General features: G+C 44.8%; 1 protein-coding gene across 5 annotated transcripts; it reads right to left on the reverse strand.

Annotated features, from left to right (window-relative positions):
• Positions 1-545: 545 nt before the first annotated feature.
• LOC118255546 (myosin heavy chain, skeletal muscle, adult) lies at positions 546-20,749 on the reverse strand. Of its 5 annotated transcripts, none has more exons than XM_035561829.1 (38): positions 20,543-20,749; positions 20,311-20,454; positions 20,062-20,218; positions 18,094-18,121; positions 17,884-17,995; positions 17,712-17,804; positions 17,521-17,584; positions 17,330-17,428; positions 17,120-17,223; positions 16,893-17,031; positions 16,243-16,361; positions 16,008-16,157; positions 15,224-15,394; positions 14,272-14,578; positions 14,084-14,157; positions 11,303-11,390; positions 11,102-11,219; positions 10,467-10,590; positions 9,690-9,826; positions 9,073-9,328; positions 7,956-8,198; positions 7,431-7,607; positions 7,206-7,351; positions 7,016-7,106; positions 6,539-6,928; positions 6,266-6,392; positions 5,005-5,123; positions 4,410-4,606; positions 3,811-3,994; positions 3,557-3,722; positions 3,260-3,384; positions 2,793-3,101; positions 2,423-2,626; positions 2,012-2,137; positions 1,747-1,917; positions 1,556-1,660; positions 1,322-1,417; positions 546-701 (listed from the first exon to the last, which is right to left on the reverse strand). In XM_035561829.1, the coding sequence occupies exons 1-38, from the start codon at positions 20,747-20,749 to the stop codon at positions 546-548; spliced, it is 5,823 nt and encodes a 1,940-aa protein (XP_035417722.1). The 5 variants fall into 5 exon arrangements, with proteins under 5 accessions (XP_035417722.1, XP_035417724.1, XP_035417720.1 ...); XM_035561831.1 differs by having other exon boundaries at positions 14,084-14,134; positions 14,267-14,578; XM_035561827.1 differs by having other exon boundaries at positions 14,084-14,155; positions 14,267-14,578.
• Positions 20,750-20,955: the final 206 nt, after the last annotated feature.

Raw genomic sequence — 20,955 nt, forward strand, 5'->3', positions numbered from 1 at the left:
GTTATCGGCCCTCCACAAATCCGCCTTCCAAAGTGGCTAGCTAAAAGAGCAGTTCACACCTGACATTGTCTAGGTTAACTGTTTTGTTGCTTGCTGCACAACTGGAAGGCGATTGAGGCGCTGTATGGGCAAACATAACACCAGAGGTTTGGGACCAAACCGTAAGCAGGCTGAACTGGAAGAAGTCACTATCAGGAACTACTATTGTGATTTCTCTGCCTTTGAATTGCCACTTGCAATCTTGCCCCAGTCCCTAAGTGATATAGAAGGGATGAGCCATCGGGAACTAGGGGACAGAAAGCTGTACCGTGATGTTGGTATACAGAGGCTATAACCAAAACTGCGCCCAAAAACAAATGATGATACAGACCTAACCAGTAAAAAGAGAAGCAGATGACAACTAATGCTCATGGTGGGTACGTGAAGTAATCTACAGACTTTATTCCCTATGTATGCAGGGGGCTACAAATCCCAATTATGGAAGAAGTGACAGAGGGTTCACATTTTGTGCATCCCTCAGGCCACTTTGCTGCCACACGACATCCTCACTCTTCCTCTTCTATCTTCTTGCCATGAAACTCCCGGCTCTTCGCTCGGAGCTTGTTGACCTGCGACTCTGCAATGTCGGCCCGCTCCTCGGCTTCTTCCAGCTCGTGCTGGATCTTGCGGAATTTGGAGAGGTTGACATTGGACAGCTCCTCCTGTGTGGGGAGAGGGAGTTGGTGGTGAAGAGCCCAGGGCAGGGGTTTCACTCCTCATGCGTCTGGGCCTTGAGGGGCTCTGGTGATTACGCGGAGAAAGCACAGACCTCCTGTCTCCTACCTACCACTGCTGACCCAGAAACCTCTCAAAGAGCTCATCATCCTCCCTTATTCAGGACCCCACTGTTGCAAACTGCACCTGTACTGTGTCACTCTTGAGGAGCAATTCTGTCACGTGGTGTTCTCATTTTGTGTGCTTATTCTCCCACTACTCGGTGCCCAATTTTCCATGTGGTTTATTAGGTTGAGAAAGACTCAGAAACCCTGTGCTGTTACCAGCGTCAGAGATTCACGAGCTTCTCAGTCAATGGACGAGGCCCTCAGGAATTTTGGTCTGACTTCCTGAATCAAACAGGCAGCAGAATAACCCTTGGTTCATCCCTGAGTGCAGCATGGCCAGAAGAAGGCGAGGCCTGCTGACACGGGAATGAACCACGTGGCCAAGACTGTTGTGTCTTTGGAGTTACTTTCATGCCTCTTTCCTTGTATTCGTGCTCATCTCAATGACTGTGCTGCCCCGATGGAAGGGTGCTCATGGCCATTCTCCAAGCAATACTTACAGCCTCCTCAGCTTGTCTCTTGTAGGATTTCACCTTCATCTGCAGCTTGTCCACCAGATCCTGGAGCCTGAGGATGTTCTTCCGGTCTTCCTCAGACTAGAGTGGTTGGTAAGCAGGAAAGAGAGAGAGTTGGTTTCCCCACGCCACCAGAAAACGTCCTCTTGGAGTTCACGGAAAAATGCTTTGGCTTTCTGTGAGAAGGGTGCGTCAGCACAAAGACGCCTCCTGCCTTACCTGGTAGGTCAGCTCCTTCACCCTCCTCTCGTACTTGCGCACACCCTTCACGGCTTCAGCACTGCGCTTCTGCTCAGCATCTACCTCCCCTTCCAGCTCCCGCACCTGCAATGAGAAGCCCATGTTTGGAGCTTTCCAGGTGGCTCCCTTCATGACATGCTCGCTTGTGCACAAATACCATCCCTACGCACCCTGGCCTCCAGCTTCTGGATTTGCTTCTTGCCTCCCTTCAGTGCCAGCTGCTCAGCCTCATCCAGACGGTGCTGCAGGTCTTTCACCGTCATGTCCAGGTTCTTCTTCATTCTCTCTAGGTGGGCACTGGTGTCCTGTTCCTTCTTCAGCTCTTCCGCCATCATGGCCGCCTGGAGAGGCAAAGCAGCAAAGCCAGGTTGGGGCCGAAGACATTTTGGGGGAGGATACATCCACCATCCTCAGTGACAGAGTGCCCCAACTCACATCTGTGATGGCCTTCTTGGCCTTCTCTTCAGCATTGCGGGCTTCCTGGATTGTCTCCTCCATTTCACCCTGAATTTGCACGATGTCTGTTTCCAGCTTCTTCTTGGTGTTGATCAAGCTGGTGTTCTGTGCAACAGGAAGGATAGGATTTGTACTGTCAGATCTAACAACTCCACATCAAGAGTTGGGAGTGAGAGTAATGTTTATGCAAGTCTTTAATTTAAAGGATTCAAAGGTCCTCTTTAAAGCCCTAGCGGCAAACCAGACGTGTGCCTGGCTGGACTGGTCATGTCACAGCTTTGCTCTTCAAATACGTACACGGTAAGATGCATAGCAACTAGCAAGATACATAGCAATCTCATTCTATGTTATCTCCTGTGGGTGGGATTCATTTCCAGCAAAGTATCCGACCTGGGTATGGAGGAGCTGCACACGCTCGCTTGCATCCAGAAGCTCCTGCTCAGCCACTTTCCTTGACCGCTCCGTCTGCTCCAGGGCTGCCCGCAGCTCCTCAACTTCAGCCTGTAAAAGGTTTGCTCTGCGCTCCACCATGGCCACCTGTTCCTTCAGGTCTTCCTGCGTCCTGAGAGCATCGTCCAAGTGTATTTGAGTATCCTGTAAGAGAGGAAAGAGAGATTATGAGGTGGCTGATCACTGCAGCACTGTTGGACAGAGACATCAGAGACATTCCCTGCTCTTTTAATAAATTATTTGTACAGTTATGATGTTGGTGTAACATGAGGCAAGATAGATGCCTGCGTGCACATACTTTGGTTTATACCTTGAGCACTGCCTGTGTGTTTCTCAGGTTCTTTTGTGCCTCTGCAGCCACACGGTTGGCATGGCTCAGCTGGATCTCCATTTCATTCAGGTCTCCCTCCATCTTCTTCTTCAGCCGCAGGGCTTCATTCCTGCTCCTGATCTCAGCATCCAGGGTGCTTTGCATGGACTCCACAATTCTGAGGTGATTTCTCTTCAGCTGGTCGATTTCCTCATCTTTCTCTGCTATCTTCCTGTCAATCTCAGACTTGACCTGGTTGAGCTCCAGTTGGAGGCGCAGGATTTTCCCCTCTTCATGTTCTAGGGAGGCCTGGACAAGTTAGTAGGAACAGTGAATAAAACTATGGCTTGCTTTCTAAGTAATCTCTAATACAATACCACGTGAAATACAGTTTGGCTTTCCTGCCACATCTGCGGATTTCTGTTCCCATTCTTTCAGTCTGGACACCGTTCATTAGCACTTTGTACCTCAGCTTCCTCTAGGGAGGCTTGGATTTCAGATTTCTCCTGCTCAATCTGCTTCTTGACTTTCTCCAGCTCGTGGATCGCCTTTCCTCCCTCTGCAATCTGCTCCGTGAGGTCAGAAATCTCCTCTGTAGGGAAGGGTGAAACAAGGCATGGTCAGACATAGGGCATAAAGGGAAGGGCCCTCACACACCAGGGTGACAGGTCTCTTCTCATCACTGCAGGCACACACCCGTGTGGAGTGGTGGGTGGACAAGCTTGGGGGAAAGCCTGGCCAGCAGCAGAGGGCTAGGGACTTACGCTGCAAGTTCTTGTTCTCACGCTTCAGCGTTTCCAGGTGGTCCAGGGACTCCTCATAGGCATTCTTCATCTTAAAGAGTTCCGTGCTGAGAGAGCGAGACTCCTTCTGGGAAGCTTCCAGCTCAGCCTGTGTTTCCTCATACTTCTGCTTCCACTCTGCCAGGATCTGGGCAGATCAACAGGGTGTGAGTATGGATGTGGCAATTGTGAAGGAATGCTCTGCCCAGGAAGCACAGGGCCAGGGGCCAGAATACCTTGTCAAAGTTCTTCTGCTTCTTGTCCAGAGCTGCGCAGGCAGCATTTGTTCGCTCCACATCAATCATCAGGTCTTCCACCTCGTTCTGCAGCCTCTGCTTTGTCTTTTCCAGGGAAGCACATTTGGCGTTGACAGCTTCAACGTGTTCCTCTGCATCCTGCAGGCGCTGTGCCAGCTTCTTTCTGGGAGGAGATGATCACGGCTTCAGGTTAGAGAGTAAAGGGTAGCCAATTTTATAAGATTCACAAAGAGGGCACTTGCCTGCTTAGGGGACTTAGTTCCTTGAGCTGTCCACAGTATTTATTCTGTCCAAGGCAGCATGCAGCCTAAAGGGCCTATCGCATCTCTGCCCTAGCACCAACTGAGTATTCAGACTGTCTTAGCTCTTCTAACACCCTAAGGGCAAGTTTGTCCTCCCAGTCTGAACTTTTTCCACAAAATGCTTTTCATCTTTCTCCCTCTCTGCCCTCTACCACAAAGAGAGTCTATTGATGCCTTCATCCCATCCCTATCTTGACCCATCCTCAAAGACTCCTTCCAAATACCCTTAGCAGTCTCAGTCTTCTCCACTCATTCAACATCCCACTTCCCACGTACTTGGCCTCCTCCAGCTCCTCCGTGCGCTGAATAGCATCCGTCTCATATTTGGTTCTCCACTGGGCCACTTCGCTGTTGGCTTTGGACAGGGCACGCTGCAGCTCACCCTTGGCTTCCTGCTCCTCGTCATACTGTTCCCGGAGCAAGTCACAGTCGTGGCGAGCAGACTGCACGGCATGGGCTAGGGCGTTCTTGGCCTGTGGGGACACCGGGATTAGTAACCTGGATACACATCTTGAGATGCATCTTGACAGTGAAATTGTCATGCACAGGAGAACTGCCCCAGGGAAAGGGTGGGTAAACTCTGAAGAGAAAAATGTATAGCTGGGAGATGATGAATCCCTCATAAATGTGTGCTAGAGGATTAGGATGTGTTAGTGAAAGGTGGCCAGGGGACACTAATCTCTTGTTTCTGTAAATGTGCCTACAAATGTGTGTTCATGCTGTCTTGGAGGGCATCAGAATCTCATTAAGGGCTTGTGGATGACTTCCTCTAGCATCAAAATCACTACGGTTCCTTCCCTGTGTGTTGTGATGAGTATAACTCATGCATTTCTGGGTGATGTGGCTTGCAGGAAGTAGGGCACTTCCAGACCTTTATTTCTTCCTCTAGATGTCTCTTCAGTTCCTCAATCTGTTGGGTAAATCCCTGCTTGCCCCTAGACAGCTGAGAAATCAAAGCATCCTTTTCTTCCACCTGGCGTGAATATTCACCTGGCAAGTGAAAAATAAATAAATAAATAAATAAAGTTACACTAACAGTAGAATCATAGAATCATTTAGAAAGACCCATCAGATCATCAAGTCCAACCATGATGTAACACTATAGTGAACTACCAAGTTCACTACTAAACATTTTCCTGAGCAACACATCCATTCATCTCTTAAATATCTCCAGGAATGGAGACTCTACTGCTTCCCTAGGCAGCCTGTTCCAGTGCCTAACCACTCCTTCCACGGAGAAATTCCTCCTGACATCTAATCTAAACCTCCCCTGATGCAACTTGATGCTATTTCCTCATGTCCTATCACTTGTCACCTGGGGAAAGAAACCAGCACCCACCTTGCTACAACCAACTTTCAGGTAGTTGTAGAAAGCCGTGAGGTCTCCCTTCATCCCCCTTTCTCAAGACTAACCAAACCCAGTTCCCTCAGCTGCTCCTCACATGTCTTGCATGTCTTGCTTTCCAGTCCCTTCACCAGCTTCTTTGCTCTTCATATTCCAGGAACTCAGTATGTTCTTTGTAGAGAGTGGCCCAAATCTGAACACCGTATCTGAGATGTGGTCTCACCAGTGCCGAATACACAGGCACAATCGCTTCCCTAGACCAGCTGGCCACGCTGTTTCTGATACAGGACAGGATGACATTGCTGCCCACCTGGGCACCCTGCTGGCTCATGGTAAGACAGCCGTGGACAAGCACCCCCAGATACTTTTCTGCTGAGCAGCTTTCCAGACACTCTTCCCCAAGCCTATATTGCTGCACTTGGTTGTTGTGACCCAAATGCAGCATCCAGCACTTAGCTTTGATGAATACCATAAAATTGGTTGCAGCCCATTGATCTTGCCTACCCAGATCGCTCTGCAGAGCCTTCCTGTCCTCAAGCAGATCAACATTCCTGTCCAGCTTGGTGTTGTCTGCAAAATAACTGAGCGTGCACTCAGTCCCCTCAACCGAGATTGTTGATCAAAATGTTAAACAAAACTGTCCCCAATACTTAGCCCTGGAGAACGCTGTAAAGCCCTGTAATCTGGGGTTGCTTTGAGACGTTAGCCCAATTCTTCCTTTGCACCATGGTGTATCCTCCTGATTTTCAGGTTCTGCCATTGCACCTCAGGACTGAGGATGTCTCACCTGTTTCTGTCTGCAGACGAGCTCTCTGAGTGTTGAGGTCATTGATCATGCGCTGATTCTGCTCCTCCTTAGTTTTGATCTCACTCAGCTGGTCTTCCAGAGTGCGGCACATCTTCTCCAGATTTGCCTAGGTATCAAAAACAAAGAAGGAGAGGAAATGAACACCTGGACTCTGTCTAATTCTCACAGCAGGATTCTTATATGAGAGTGCGACTAGTAGATTCAGGCTATGTGCTGTACCTTGGCCCTGTGAATTCTACTGCAATTCTTTACCTTGGCTTTGGAGACAGACTCCATGTTACTGGCCAAGTCATCTATCTCCATCTTCAGCTCACTCTTCTCCTTCTCCAGCTTCTGCTTGACTCGTTGCAGGTTGTCGATCTGCTCCCCAAGCTCAGCTGTGCTGTCTGCGTGCTTCTTCCGCAGGGCGGCAGCTGTGGCTTCGTGCTGCAGCGTGGCCTCTTCGAGGTCACGGCGCATCTTCTGAAATTCTGCCTCACGCTTCTTGTTCATCTCAATCTGAGCTGCTGTAGCCCCTCCTGCTTCTTCCAGGCGCTCGCTGATCTCCTCCAGCTCCCTGGAGAGGTCAGCACGGTGCTTCTCTGCTTTTGCCCGAGAGGTTCGCTCTGCCTCAATTTCCTCCTCCAGTTCCTCGATACGGGCCTGGGGAAAATGCAAGACCCTTCACACCCATGCCCTCCTTGTACTGATGTCTTTCTGAAGGGTGGAGGGCAAGGACCAGAGACTTGCCTGCAGCTCCTTGATCTTCTTCTGCAATTGCATGCCCAGGGCTTGCTCATCTTCAATTTTGCTCTGGATCTGGCTGATTTCAAAGTCTTTCCTTTGCACAAAGCATACAGAATCACAGTGTTAACACCTGAATAAAACTACCTAATAAATGCACCTGACCCACACTCAGGTTTCTCACAACCACACTTACTTTTTCAGTTTCTCATCCAGCTGCTGCTTATCATTTTCCAAATCCATTATGCTGTCATGGGCCAGCTTCAGGTCTCCCTCAAGTTTCCTCTTAGCCCTTTCAAGGTCCATGCGCAGTTTCTTCTCTTGCTCCAGGGACCCTTCCAGCTAAACACAACAACACCATTAATGCCAGGCAGGTCGAACTCCATACCTGTCCTGTCTTGCTGGAGGCACGTGTGCTTACATCATCCACTTGCTGCTCCAGCTTGGTTTTAGCTTTGGTCAATGTATTGACTTTGTCCTCTTCGGCCTGCAGGTCATCCAGTGTCTGCTGGTGGGCCTCTTGGAGGGCTTTCTTCTCTTTTGTCAGCTTGGCTATGGTCTCATCCAGGGATGCCATCTCCTCTGTGAGGTTTTTCACCTGTAAGTTGGATAAAATATTTAATATTCAGTCAAAAACTTGACTGCTGGTGCAGTGTCCTGGTTTCAGCTAGGATAGAGTTCATTTCCAGCCAGTATGGTGCTGTGTTTCAGATCTAGGATGAGAATAATGTTGATAACACACTGGTTTTAACTGTTGCCAGGCAGTGTTTGCGCTAAGTCAAGGACTTTTTAGCTTCTCATACTTCACTGCCTGTAAGGGGGCTGTGGGTGCGCAAGAATCTGGGAGGGGAGAGAACCTGGACGGTTAACGCAAACTAGGGGGATGCCAGCCTAATGTGGGAGGTATCTATCCCTTCTCCCTTTGTGTGACTCTCCATGTGTGTACCTTGTTTTCAGTGGCATGTTTTTCCTTCTCAACTTTAGCCAAGGTTAACTCCAGGTCATCAATATCTTTCTTCAGCTCTGAACATTCATCCTCCAGTTTCCTCTTCTTGGCTGTCAGCTCAGCATTGATTTCTTCCTCATCCTCAGCCCGTTCTGTCACCTCCTTAATTTTGGCTTCCAGTTGGATTTTGGTTTTGATGAGCTGGTCACACCTTTCCTCGGCATCAGCCAAGCTGTCTGCTTCCTGTTGGGGAGACAGAGATTTTTGTGGGTTATAACGTTTTGAAATTTCTGTTGTGTACCTGTAAGTAGGCACATGTTAAAACGTGGAGGCCTTACCATCTGACATCACTGTTAATTCCTTTGTTTGTTTGTTTGTTTGTTTGTTTGTTTCTTTCTTTCTTTCTTTAAAATGGCTCACAGAGGTGGTAGCTATGAGAATACCTCATACACGCTTGAGCATGACAGAACAGTGACAACTCTCAGCAAGGCCGTAGATTTGGAGCCTTTTTCCCTCACAGACTCAGTATTCAATAGCCTCTATTTTATAATTGACTCACCATGATCGTTATCATATTTGGGTAGCCAAGGTTTTTCCATTTGTGGGAATAATACAGTGAAGAAAGTAGTGTTTTGCTTGGAGTTAAGAAACTGCCTGTTCCTGATTGAAGTTGAATACCAAGGATCTGTGCGTGTGAAGGTAATCTAGGCCTTATAGTGTATCTGTGTTTAGGTAAAGTGGGTCCTTCTCAGGGTTGCCTTTACTCTGTTACATGGACACACAGCTTTGAAAGTTGAACAGATGGAGATGCTTCCCTTCCAGGTCACACAAAGGTGTCTGCTGCATATCACCCGTTGGCTAGCGCTACTTGGCTCTTTCCTCAGGACAGCAGGGCTGCTGAGTCTCATTTGGCACTTACAGTTATCCTCACTGACTGACAGGGAACTTGTTGTGCCCCTGGCAGTGTTCACAGTTACTCAACTTTACAGTAACTTTGAGTGTGTGACTTTTTTTCTATTGCAATTTAGTCAGCTTCCTGTAAGTCTCTGCTTGGGGGAAAAATGAAATCTGCCTGTATAACATGTTTTCACAGGAACAAATAAACAGTGATATTCACCGCCTGCACTTGGAGCTGAAGGTCATTTTTTTCCTGCAACAGGGCCACCATTTTCTCCTCCAGTTCTTTCCTCTTTGCCTCAGACTTTTCAAGCTCTTCCTTGGTTTTCTCAAACTCTTCTTTCATGTTGGCCATCTCCTTCTCAGATTCTGCACTCTTCAGCAAGGGCTTGATTTTGAAGAACAGCTTCATCCAGGGCCAGTGCTTGACATTCATGAATGCACGAACGTTGTACTGGATGCAGAAGATGGACTCCCTGATATAAAATTTGCATAGGTATTACATGCCTTGTGTGTTACAAATTTAGACTCAATTAATTTTACAGGATCACAGAATCACGGAATTGTAGGGGTTGGAAGGGACCTCAAGAGATCATTGGGTCCAACCCCCCTGCCAAAGCAGGTTTCCTAGAGCAGATTGCCCAGGTAGGCATCCAGATGGGCCTTGAATATCTCCAGAGAAGGAGACTCCACAACCTCCCTGGGCAGCCTGTTCTGTTGCTCTGTCACCCTCACCGTGAAGTTCTTTCACATGTTATTAATTTACAGTAATAATAGTGCTTGGTTAATAATTAACCAAGCACTGTGAGAGTAAACTAAATACATGGAAATATTTACCTCCTTTCCACCATTCTACGATATTCCACTCTCATCAGGAAACCTCTGCACCTGGCCTGTGTGCGAGTGATGATTTCTGCCAGCTTATCATCTCTCATCTCCTCCAGGAGTCCCAGCAACCCAGCTTTGAAGAATACCTCAAGAAAGGAAATTGTCAGCCTGTCACTGTCAGGTTAGATAGAACAGAGGTACAGAGACTTTCCTTATTCTGGAAGAGACCTCAATGGCCTTGACCAGCCTCACCTAAGCTCTCCTCCCAAATCTATTCCCATGGGCCTAGGAGCTTCTTGAAAGCTCAGCTCTAGGCCTTCAGTCCCTGTCTGAACCATGTTGTAGGACTACTGGTTTCCCATTCAGCCATAGCATCAGCCATGCCTCTGCCTGGCTGTGGTCACCAGTGAACTCTAATATGACCTGCAGACTTACTTCCTGGCTTGATGTTAGATCTTTTTCATTGCTATGGATCCATCCAGGAATTACTGGGTAGTGCCTGACCCTTGTTATCCTACGTAGACCTGGCCCTGACCAATCTCTAAAACCAAAATTTTATGGGTTCATCTTAAACCTTCCATATTGTCACAAACATGCCAGATGATCTGGACTCATGTTTAAACCTGGTTATCATCCTCGGGTCTTCCCTACTTTCTTAAATACTGTAGGGTTGGTTTCCTGCTGGTTCAGGCCCCTAACCTGCCATCTGTGTTACTGCACTGCACTTTCATTCTCTGAGGGAGAAACCAGCCATTATTTCTCCCTGAACATAGGAGCTCTTTCTACCTTAGTGTGGCCAAATCTGTACTGAGTGTGGTCCACATCAATGGACCCAAGGAGCTTCTCTGAAGCCTTCTTGCTGTCCATGAACTGTCCCTCTGGAATAGCACTGGCATTAAGCACTCTGTATCTGTAGGAGAAAACAGAACATGAAGAAACAACTATTGCCAATACCACTACTGCGAATGAACCCCACCGCCTTCTCAGCTACATCGGACTGGCCAGTTGGGTAACGTGTATTAGGGACAGCCCACCCTTTCAGGACAGTGTAAGTGACGTTTCCATACTGTTAATTCAAAATCTGAGAGAATCCTAATCCTCAAGAACATGAAGAAATAACCATTGCTTAAACCACCACTGAAATTGAAAACCACAGCCTTCTCAGACTGCCTCACTGAATTAGTCTGATGCCTGAAGGTAGTTCATGCTTCCAGAACAGGATATGGAGATTTCATTTACTGTAATTTCAGACTTCAAGGTAAACCTAATCCTCAGCAATATCATCACATCATCATGAACTGATAGTGAAACATTTCTATATTACTACTTAGTACCAACATAAAGTGTATTGTTTCATGTACATTAGGATATTCAGGTTATTTTTCTTGGTCCAAATGAGCAGAAAGGTGGAGCACTCTTACCTCTGTTTGAAGTCAGCATACAGGACTCTGCTGGGGAATCCTTTCCTGCAAATCCTGATCCCTTCTAGCACACCATTACACCGCAGCTGGTGCAGCACCAGCTCATGTTCCATGGCACCTAACAAACACCATGATTACTGTTTGACACACAGGAGAAAGGCTCCTTTGGCTCAAATTTTCCTGCTGTTTGATTCCCTTTACCTGGTGTTTTTGTTTCATTTGGAATGATGCAGCGTACAAAATGGGGGTGAGTGCTTCTCAGGTTAGCCATTAGCTTGTTTAAATTCTCCTGTGAGATCATAAGATGAATTATAATTAATTGTAAGTGCTGCATGCTTAATAGTGTATTTATCAAACTGAGTGTTTCTGGATGCAGACCTGTTTTCTCTCCAACACCTTATAGATGTCCCAAAGGGAAACTCAGAAATTGAAAGCTCCCAGCTTTGTTGGTTTTAAAGTTCCTTCATTGAATAATAATTAATATTATTTTTTTCTTAATCTCCTCATACAAGTACACAGCTGCCATCTTACAGTTTTCCTTCCAGATAGTATGTCTTGCAAAAGATAATTGAACATTTTAATTTATAGATACTGATGATCAGGGCTCTTGGCTAAGCCTGACTATTATGTTTTGGTAGCCGATTTCATAGAATATATTCATTGAATGCTTTGGGTTGGAAAGGACCTTAAAGATTATCCAGTTCCAACCCCCTGCCATGGCAGGGATATCTCTCGCTAGATCAGACTGCTGAAAGCCCCATTCAACCTTTCTGTGAACAATTCCAAGGATCGGGCATCCACAACTTCTCTGGGCAACCAGTTGCAGTACCTCACCACCCTCATGCAACTTGTGAAGAATAAAATATTTGAAATTAACAAAAAAAATAATAATAATAGTAAAATAAATTCTCCTGGAGAAGCTGGCAGTCCAGGGCTTGAACAGCTACATCCCTTGCTGGGCTAAAATCTGGCTGGATGGCCAGGCCCAAAGGATAGTGGTGAATGGAGTGAAATCCAGCTGGCAACCGGTCACCAGTGGTGTTCCCCAGGGGTCAGTGTTGAAGCCCATCCTCTTTAACATCTTTATTGGTGATTTGGATGAGGGAATTGAGTGCACCTTCAGTAAGTTTGCAGATGACACCAAGCTGGGGCGAAGTGTCAATCAGCCAGAGGGTAGGAAGGCCCTGCAGAGGGACCTGGATAGGTTGGATCGATGGGCAGAGGCCAAGGGGATGAGGTTCAACACAGCTAAGTGCCGGGTCCTGCACTTTGGTCACAACCAGCCCATGCAATGTTACAGGCTTGAGGGGAGAGTGGCTCGAAGGCTGTGCAGAAGAAAAGGATCTGGGTGTGTTGGTCGGTGCTCACCTGAACATGAGCTGGCAGTGAGTCCAGGTGACCAAGAAGGCCAATGGCATCCTGGCTTTATATCATGATTCTATGATTCTATAATTCGATGGTTTCATGATTCATAGTAAAGAATTTCTTCCTTACATCTAATCTAAATCTTTCTTTCTGTTTAAAACCATTACTCCCTGTCCTCTACATGCCCTTGTAAAAATTCTCCCTCCATCTATCTTATAGGCTCACTTTAATTATTGAATGGCTGCAATAATGCGTTCCTGGAGCCCTCTTTTCTGTAGGCAAAACAACCCCAGCCCTCTCATCTTCTATTCACAGAAGTGTTGCAGGCCTCTAACTATTTCTGCGGCCCTCCTCTGGACTAGCTATAAGAGGTCCATATCTTTCCTGTGACTGGGGACCCAGAGCTGGATGCAGTATTCCAGGTGGTGTCTGAAAAGGGTGGAATAGAGGGGGAGAATCACATTCCCTGAACTGCTGACCACACTTCTTTTGGTGCAGCCCAGGATATGATCAACTTTCTACACTGAAAGCACACACTGCTGGTTCATATACAGTTTTTCATCCACCATTACCCCCTAGTCCTCCTCTGCAGGGCTGCTCTCAATCCACTCATAGCACAGCCGGTATTTATGTTTGGGATTACCTCAACACAGTTACATGACCTTTCACCTGGCCTTCTTGAACTTCATGAGGTTACTGTGGACCCCCTTATCAAACCTGTCCGGATCCTTCTGAATAGCATCCCTTCTTTCTATCGGATCGGCTCTACCACTCAGCTTGGTGTCATCTGCAGACTCGCTGAAGGTGCACTCAGTCCCACTATGTCATTAGTAAAGACATTAAATGGTACTGGTCCCAATCCAGACCCCTGAGGGACATCACTCAGGGCTAAATAGGTTTGGCTAAATAGTTTTTGTTTGTTTTAATTGGAAATGAATAATTGTGAGGCCTAAATAAATAATGGTGTTAGGAGTAGTTCAGCCTCGCTAAATATCTCAACCTGAGCCAAATTGAAACCTTGAAAACATAACTGAAATCTGCCCACAAAATGCATTAACTAGAAAGCAATTTAAAATCCACTCCCTTTTCCATTGAAATTAATAATTGCTTTAGAATCTTACAATCTTGTCTTTTTTTCTCTTTTTTTTTCTTTTGATGCTTGATCTATTATCTTCTATTTTATAATATATTAAAAATAAGTGTGGGAAAATTCTCTGATGCTTCCAGAGATACCGAAGAAGTTCGTCTCATTCATTATTCATTCTCAATCTAAGTGGGTGAACTTCACCCTTTTGCAAATTTTATAGAACCCAGAGCAGATAAGAGCAAAATGAAGGCAGACAGTTAGAAGAACACAGCGAAGGATGCAATATAAATAGCTTTTTTGGAGAAAAAGGACTAAAGAAATTACTTAGGGTGTTCTGGGAGGGTGACCATAGCATTCTGTCTGCTGAAATGAAAGGAAGACCAGACATACATTACAGTAGAGGTTTCATGGTATTTTGAGGTCCTGTTTCTGAAGTGTCAAACATGACAAGACCAAAATTGAAACAGATCTTTCAGATTCAGAATGAGATTGCATTCTTTCTTTGGACAGAGAACAAATTCTGTACTTACACGGAAAAGAGCTGAGACTGTCTGGAAAGAAGAACCCTTCTTCTTACCACCCTTCTTACCACCACCACCAGCCTCTGCAATATTGGAAAAAAAATAAAAATTAATCAGGAGTCAGAATCAGAATGTTGCCTTTGAGGTTCATCAATATTCAGTATGAAAGTATGAAACGTGAACTATAGAGACATTACCAGCTTCACCACCATAGGTCGCAAAGAGTAAGGCCAGTGTCTTCAGAGATGATTTCTGGTACAACCCAATGACAGTTTCATTCAGGGGGTCCTTGTTCTTCTCAAGCCAGCCAGAGATGTTGTAGTCCACTGTGCCAGCATAGTGTATCAGGGAGAAGTGGGCCTCAGCCTTGCCTTTTGCAGGCTTGGGCTTCTGGAAATTATTGGACTTGCCCAGATGCTGGTCATAAAGCTTGTTCTTGAAAGAGGTGTCAGTTGCCTTGGGGAACATGCACTCCTCTTCCAGGATGGAGAAGATGCCCATGGGCTGGAAGATAGCAAAAGAAGTAACAGAGAAAGATCGCAACAGTGTGGGGCATATGCTGTGAGGTTCAGCGGTACCTTTATGTTGTGGGTAGCATCTCAGCCTGGATAAGAGCCTAAGTTGGTTGGGAGTTGTTCTCAGCCAGGGAGCTTATTTGTGCCTCCCCTTTCCTTCCAGCAGCCCGTCTTCACTAAACTGGCAAGAATATCATTCCAGTTCAGTTTAGAATGGGCAGTGGAATGGGCAGAGGGAGAAGGGGTGGATGGAAATATAATAGCTACAAGAGGCCTGTTGTCTTGGGAAATCAGACTAAGCAACACTTATTTCCCAAAATGGTGTGTGGAGTTTTGTTTTGAATCTTCAGGAGAAAAAGGAAAGGAGACAGACTCCAGTTTGTTTCAAAGAATTCTTTTGGTGGGAGCATGGGCTACCTTTTCCACACCCAAAGACAGGGTGGTGCAGGACTGGTGACAAAGATTTACATCTAGCCTTCCTAATTTCTCTGCTCCACACGAAGATAAATTCCATTGCAAAATGCTTTGTTTGACTGAAACTGACTGGCTGGTCATAAGTCCTTTCCCATCTGAATCAGGCTCAGAAACATCACAAAATTCCAAAATACATCATACACTTGAATGGAAAAGGTACCTTTTCAATGAGTTCAATGCAAGCAGCCAGGTCCATCCCAAAGTCAATGAATTCCCATTCGATTCCTTCCTTCTTGTACTCCTCCTGCTCCAGCACGAACATGTGGTGGTTGAAGAACTGCTGCAGTTTTTCATTGGTGAAATTGATGCACAGCTGCTCAAAGCTGTTGAACTGTTCAAAGCAAGGAGAGTTGCACAGGTTCTCAAGGGACAGCAATGACCACAGGGTTCTGTGTTCTGCTGATTAGTGCACAGTTAGTGTTCTGCTGATTCTTTTTGAAGTTCCCCAGCAGAAACACTACACCTAACCATTATGTAATGGCATACATTTCCTTAGCAGGACTCCTATTGTAAAATAAATAAGTAAATAAATAAATAAATAAATAAATAAGGTGTCTTTGCAGGATTTTCTTATTATTATTGTTATTTAAATCAATCTACAGGGAAAAATTCTTTTTTACTGTTCTACGCAAAAGCAGATCCTTCAATAAGCTTAGCTGCTGCACCGTGGAGGTGTCTCAGCTCTCTCACCTCCTGGAGAATGGAAACTTGTTCAGTGTCCCACCCAGAAATTTCTCTGCCCTCAAATCAAGACTCCAGGAGTTTCTTTGATCTGACACAGAAGCCCTAGTATCAGGACTGCATTCACAACACAGGGAACATGCTGTGGGTTTTCCCACAGCACTTCCTTTTCCTTGGCTAGTCCAAAAAGAAATCTGTTTCTGAGACCTCATGATCTCTTCCTGTCCCTTCCATAACTATGATGCCAAATCTTCGTTACTCACATCAAAGATCTCAAAACCAGCAATGTCCAGGACACCAATGAAGTACTGTCTGGGTTGCTTGGTATCCAGCTGTTGGTTGATGCGAATAACCATCCACAAGAACATCTTTTCAAAGACAGCTTTTGCCAAGGCACCCACTGCGTTGTTCACCTAGAAAAGAGAAAAAAGTACTGGACATACCTTCGAGGGCAGAAGAAGAATGCTCCTGTTCTTTTTTGAAGCCATCTTTATTTACCTGTTCGACAGTTTGACCTTTCGTCACAAATTCATTCCCAACCTTCACTCGAGGGTAACACAGGGCTTTGAGAAGGTCAGCTGAGTTCAGGCCCATCAGGTAGGCAGCCTTGTCGGCCACTAAAGAGGGAGAAAGAGAGATAAAAGCATTTATCATTGGACAATGGCTAGAATTTGGTCAGTGTGAACAGCTGTGCTGTTCACTTTTCTAGAAATGGCAAAGTATTGGTCTGGTTTTACTGAGAAGGTCTAGAAAGGAATAAGGATTATGGAAACAAATGCTGGCCTTTCTTGAAAGCAAGGACAGGCATGGCTTGAGTAGGAACAGCTTGAATCCAGAAGCTCCCAGAAGCACTCCAAAATCCTGTTTCCTCTCCTGTTCTGTGACAACTGAATTTCTGCACAGCAAAGAATGCATGGTATATTTGGTGAAAAATCTCTTAGTACATCATGGTGATATAGTGGTCGAATGTTTTACTGAGTGAGAGAGATCCTGTGCTAAAGTACCAGTTTTCAGGCTGGGTACTTTTGGGAAGTATCTGTTGGATAAAAGAATGGTACTTCCCATGACTGGGGATGCACCTCTGCAATTAGACAGCCAACGAACAAAGATGCTTTTCCTTATTTTTCACTAGCTGAATTTTCTGGTACCTTCTGTGCCATCTGGCTCTGCCTGCTCCTCTCGCTGTTTCTGCTTGAACTTCAAATTCCCATAGTGCATGACAGCCCCTGTCAGCTTGTAGATGGCAGTCTTTTCATCAGCAGTGAAGCCCAGGATGTCAATGGCGCTCTGCAGTAGAAACAGTCAAGTTAAATATGTATTAAGTAAGTCACCCTGCAAGACATACACAGTTGATATCTTTTTCTCTGATACTCACATCTGTAGCCATGAGCTCCTCCTGGTCATCAATACTGGGTACAGTGACCTCACCTTGACTCACATAGTGGTAGTCATATGGGTTGGTGGTAATGAGAAGCATGTCTGAAAGCAGGAAGAGGAAGGACACAGGCTTAGTTCTTTCAGCTAGATAGTAGAGGGAACATTTGCTCAGCAATCTTCCTCAAGAAGATATAATGATCCTTCCTACCAATCAGCTCTGGTTTCTTGTTGGACATGATCTGATAAAATATGTGGTAGCTTCTTTCTGCCTTGAGCTGGAAAGTGACTCTGGACTTCTCCAGCAGATCTGGCAAGGCAGGAAGAAAGAAGTTAGGAATGAGACAGGACGTGGAGGTAGGAATTTAGGAAGGGATGTGATCATGCCAGGATGTCACTTACAAGTTTCAATGTCAGCAGAAGCCAGTTTGCCTGTGGCCCCAAAGTGGATTCTGATGAATTTGCCCTGTTGAGGGGAAAAAGAACCATTTCAGCCTGGATGGATTATTTTGACATCTTAATGTGTAATACCACTGGGTGCATCACTTGTCTTGTAATGGGAGGGAGGGATTTTGTATGAAGCAGCAACTTACAAAGCGTGAGGAGTTGTCATTCCTCACAGTCTTGGCATTTCCAAATGCCTCCAGCAGTGGGTTGGCACTGATGATTTGATCCTCAAGAGTTCCCTACAGGACAATAAATATTCAGTGTTTTGTTTCACTTGCAATTATAGGCTGATTTTTCAGTCTTTTCTTCCTGACTCACCTGCATTTTGCCAGACTGCTCCTCCTTCTTCTTCTCCCCACTAGCTGCAATTGTTGCAAAGTACTGGATGACACGCTTTGTGTTCACAGTCTTCCCTGCACCAGATTCTCCACTGTCAAAACAAACAGAGTAGCAGAGAGTGTGTGGTCAGGCAGCATGTCCCCTGGCACAGGGCAGCCCCACAATGACCTTAGCAGGGTGTGTACTTACGTGATCAGGATTGACTGATTCTCACGGTCTGTGAAAGAGGCAGAAATAAAGATGTTGTTAGTAATGGTCTTGAGTAATACAGAACTCACAGTGTAAGACAAATATAAATGTAAACAGTACTCTTTGATATCCAAGGTATTATGTACAGGAAGCTTGAGGGAGAAAAATACCTTCTGTTCTCCGTTGTTGAATTTTACAATGCTTTTTTCACCTCCTCGGTATTCATTTAAACTCTCTTTTGAGGCAGTGAATCTGGGTATTTCTTCTTCTAAATTTGACTTTTTCTTATGTCAGACTGAATATGACATAAATAGTTATGTAAGTATTCCTGTTAGGTTCCCTTAAGGAAATTCTGTTCCTCTGAGAAGTCTGTGTTATAGACATTGGAACAAAACATTTGTATGAAAGAACTCCCTGTAGAATTTACAGACATCACCTAGTATTTGTGTGTCATTTGAAGTTCCCAGAAAGTATGACTATAGGCTTATGCATCAGGGAGTCCTTAGTGTAAGAATCTAAGATTCTTAAGTTTCTTTCCACATCTCTTTAGCAAAATTAGCTTCCCCTTCCACGTACCAAGGAATTAGAATCAATAAATGTCTGCATCAAAAGAATTCTGTTTCCCCTCTTACCAAACTCCTTTTTTTTTTTTCATTTTTCTCTTTCCTCAGTAACCTCTAAGTTCTAAAATTGTAGAGATTTAATTATACTTGGAAATTGTTAAACATGACTTTTTTCCTTTTCCTTTTCCTTTTCCTTTTCCTTTTCCTTTCCTTTCCCTTTCCCTTTCCCTTTCTCTTTCCATTTTCCTTTTTCTTTTCGTTTTCTTTTTCCTTTTTTTTCCTTGTATCTTCTTTTTTTTTTTCAAAGGAATTAATTCTTTCCAAAGTGGGGAATAATATCTCTATATAGTTTGGGCTGTTTTTTGTTTCAGATTGTTTCTGTTCATTCTTGGTTTACTTCTGTCTTTGCAAGTCTTCTTTTAAAAGTAGGAAACTAGTAGGAAGAATGAAGAAAGCATGTGTGAAAGAAAATGCTAAATTACTTGTCATTCATGAATTCCATTCATGAATTCAAGTTCATGAATTACTTGTCATTCATGTTCCTATGTTAAAGTGGAAAAGGAAAAAAAAATAAATTATTTTTCTTTTTCTTTTTCTTTTCCCCTTATTATTCAGGGGGGTTATTTAGTACAGTCAGCATTATTATTTTGTGATGTTTAGTTACATCCCTCTTAAAAAGTAGTTTATAAAACTACTGTGGATTCATGAATCTTTGATTCCCTTCAGTGAACTGCAGTTTCAGTGCAAGGATTCTAGTCTGTTCTGGTCAAGCTAGCTTCATGCCTGAGAAGAACCAAATCCATGATATGGGAGTATTAGCTAACAGCTAATTGGAAATGAACACCTTTATCATTGTTTCTGGACAGTGCAACTTTGCTGAGATCCTGGCTCCTGTTCTCTCCCAATAAGCTGTAAATATCAGAATAATACCTGAAATGAGCATTTTGGTTTTTTAATCTATGTTTTCATGAGGCCAAAAAAAAACCCCAACAACTTAATCTATAATATACTATTTAGAAAGATTGCTTAAATTGTCAGAATGCATTTGTGAGTCAAGTCATACTTCGAGCAAATGAGATTCAAATAATGAGTAGAGGAGAATATTTGTTTTATCTGACTCAATTTGTCCCATTACTTATTCTTCAGTGTAAATTTTTTCAATGCCCTTGATTTCATGCTATGCATTAGACTTCAGAAATAGGAGAGTACTGTGTCTCATGCACAATACCAGCAAATGTTAAAATAACAGTTAATTAAAGGTTCATGCTGAGGTTTACATCTTTACCCAGACTGATTTAAAAAAAAATCAAAACAAAACAAATAAACAAAACCAAAACTGTAACAAACAAACAGCCACAACAACAAAGAACAATAAATTTCCATAAAGAAATTGCCATTTTCTCACCAGTCAGCATGAACTGATAGGCATTGTCAGAGATGGAGAAGATATGTGGAGGGGCCTCCTGGCGCTTTTTGCCTCGGTAGGCCAACACCACCTCCGGGTTGTACACCGGCAGCCACTTGTAGGGGTTGACGGTGACACAGAAGAGACCCGAGTAGGTCTGCGAGGAAGGGAGACAGCACGTTGGCTTCTGCTCAGCCTGGCACAGCAGGCCTTCCAGCTACCCAAAGGAAGACAGCTGCTGGTACTTACGTAGATCATCCAGGCTGCATAACGCTCTTTGAGGTTGTACAGCACAGCAGGTTCGTGGAGGTGGGTCATCATGGCCATGTCCTCGATTTTATCATACTTGGGAGGGTTCATGGAGAAGATTTGATCTTCCTTCACAGTCAGAGTCTGCCAAGGAAATGAAAGATCTTTGTATGTCAGCTTATAGCCCAGAGTGGGAATCAAATGGTGTCTTTCAGCCTTGTTTTTCACTCACCTCTCCTGCTTCAGTCTTGACAGTGACCTTCCCTGATTCCTTGCTCTGGACTGTCCCTTTCACAAAAGATTCCTTTGGATGTACCACAAAGACTGATGTCTTGGCATCGAAAGGCTTGTTCTGGGCCTCAATTCTTTCCTTTTCTGACTTTCGGAGGAAGGGAGCCGCCTCCCCAAAAACAGCCATTTCTGAGTCTGCAGAGGCCATGTCTGCACTTACACAGGAGGCAGTCAGAAGAGTACTCTGTAGAAAAGAAGATGTGTTGAGTAAGTGAGTAAACAGCGTTCTGTAGAAGAGAGAAAATCTTTCACAGTTCCATCCCTTCAAATATTTTAGTAGGTATAAACAACTCAATAGTTTGATTTAAACTTCCCTTTCTTGCTTGAGAACACCTGTATTATTTTCAGAAATTA

This window comes from Cygnus atratus, chromosome 18 (genome assembly GCF_013377495.2).
Source record: "Cygnus atratus isolate AKBS03 ecotype Queensland, Australia chromosome 18, CAtr_DNAZoo_HiC_assembly, whole genome shotgun sequence".
Classification (NCBI taxonomy): domain Eukaryota; kingdom Metazoa; phylum Chordata; class Aves; order Anseriformes; family Anatidae; genus Cygnus; species Cygnus atratus.

What these genes read in the sequence shown, in the direction of transcription:
- LOC118255546 (XM_035561826.1), bottom strand. Translation starts at nt 20,749, where the DNA reads ATGGCCTCTGCAGACTCAGAAATGGCTGTTTTTGGGGAGGCGGCTCCC. An exon ending in CTATCAGTTCATGCTGACTG is followed by an intron (nt 18,122 to 20,061) that starts GTGAGAAAATGG and finishes CCTCTTTCACAG; the next exon opens with ACCGTGAGAATCAGTCAATC. An exon ending in ATCTAGAGGAAGAAATAAAG is followed by an intron (nt 4,607 to 5,004) that starts GTCTGGAAGTGC and finishes GTGTCCCCACAG; the next exon opens with GCCAAGAACGCCCTAGCCCA.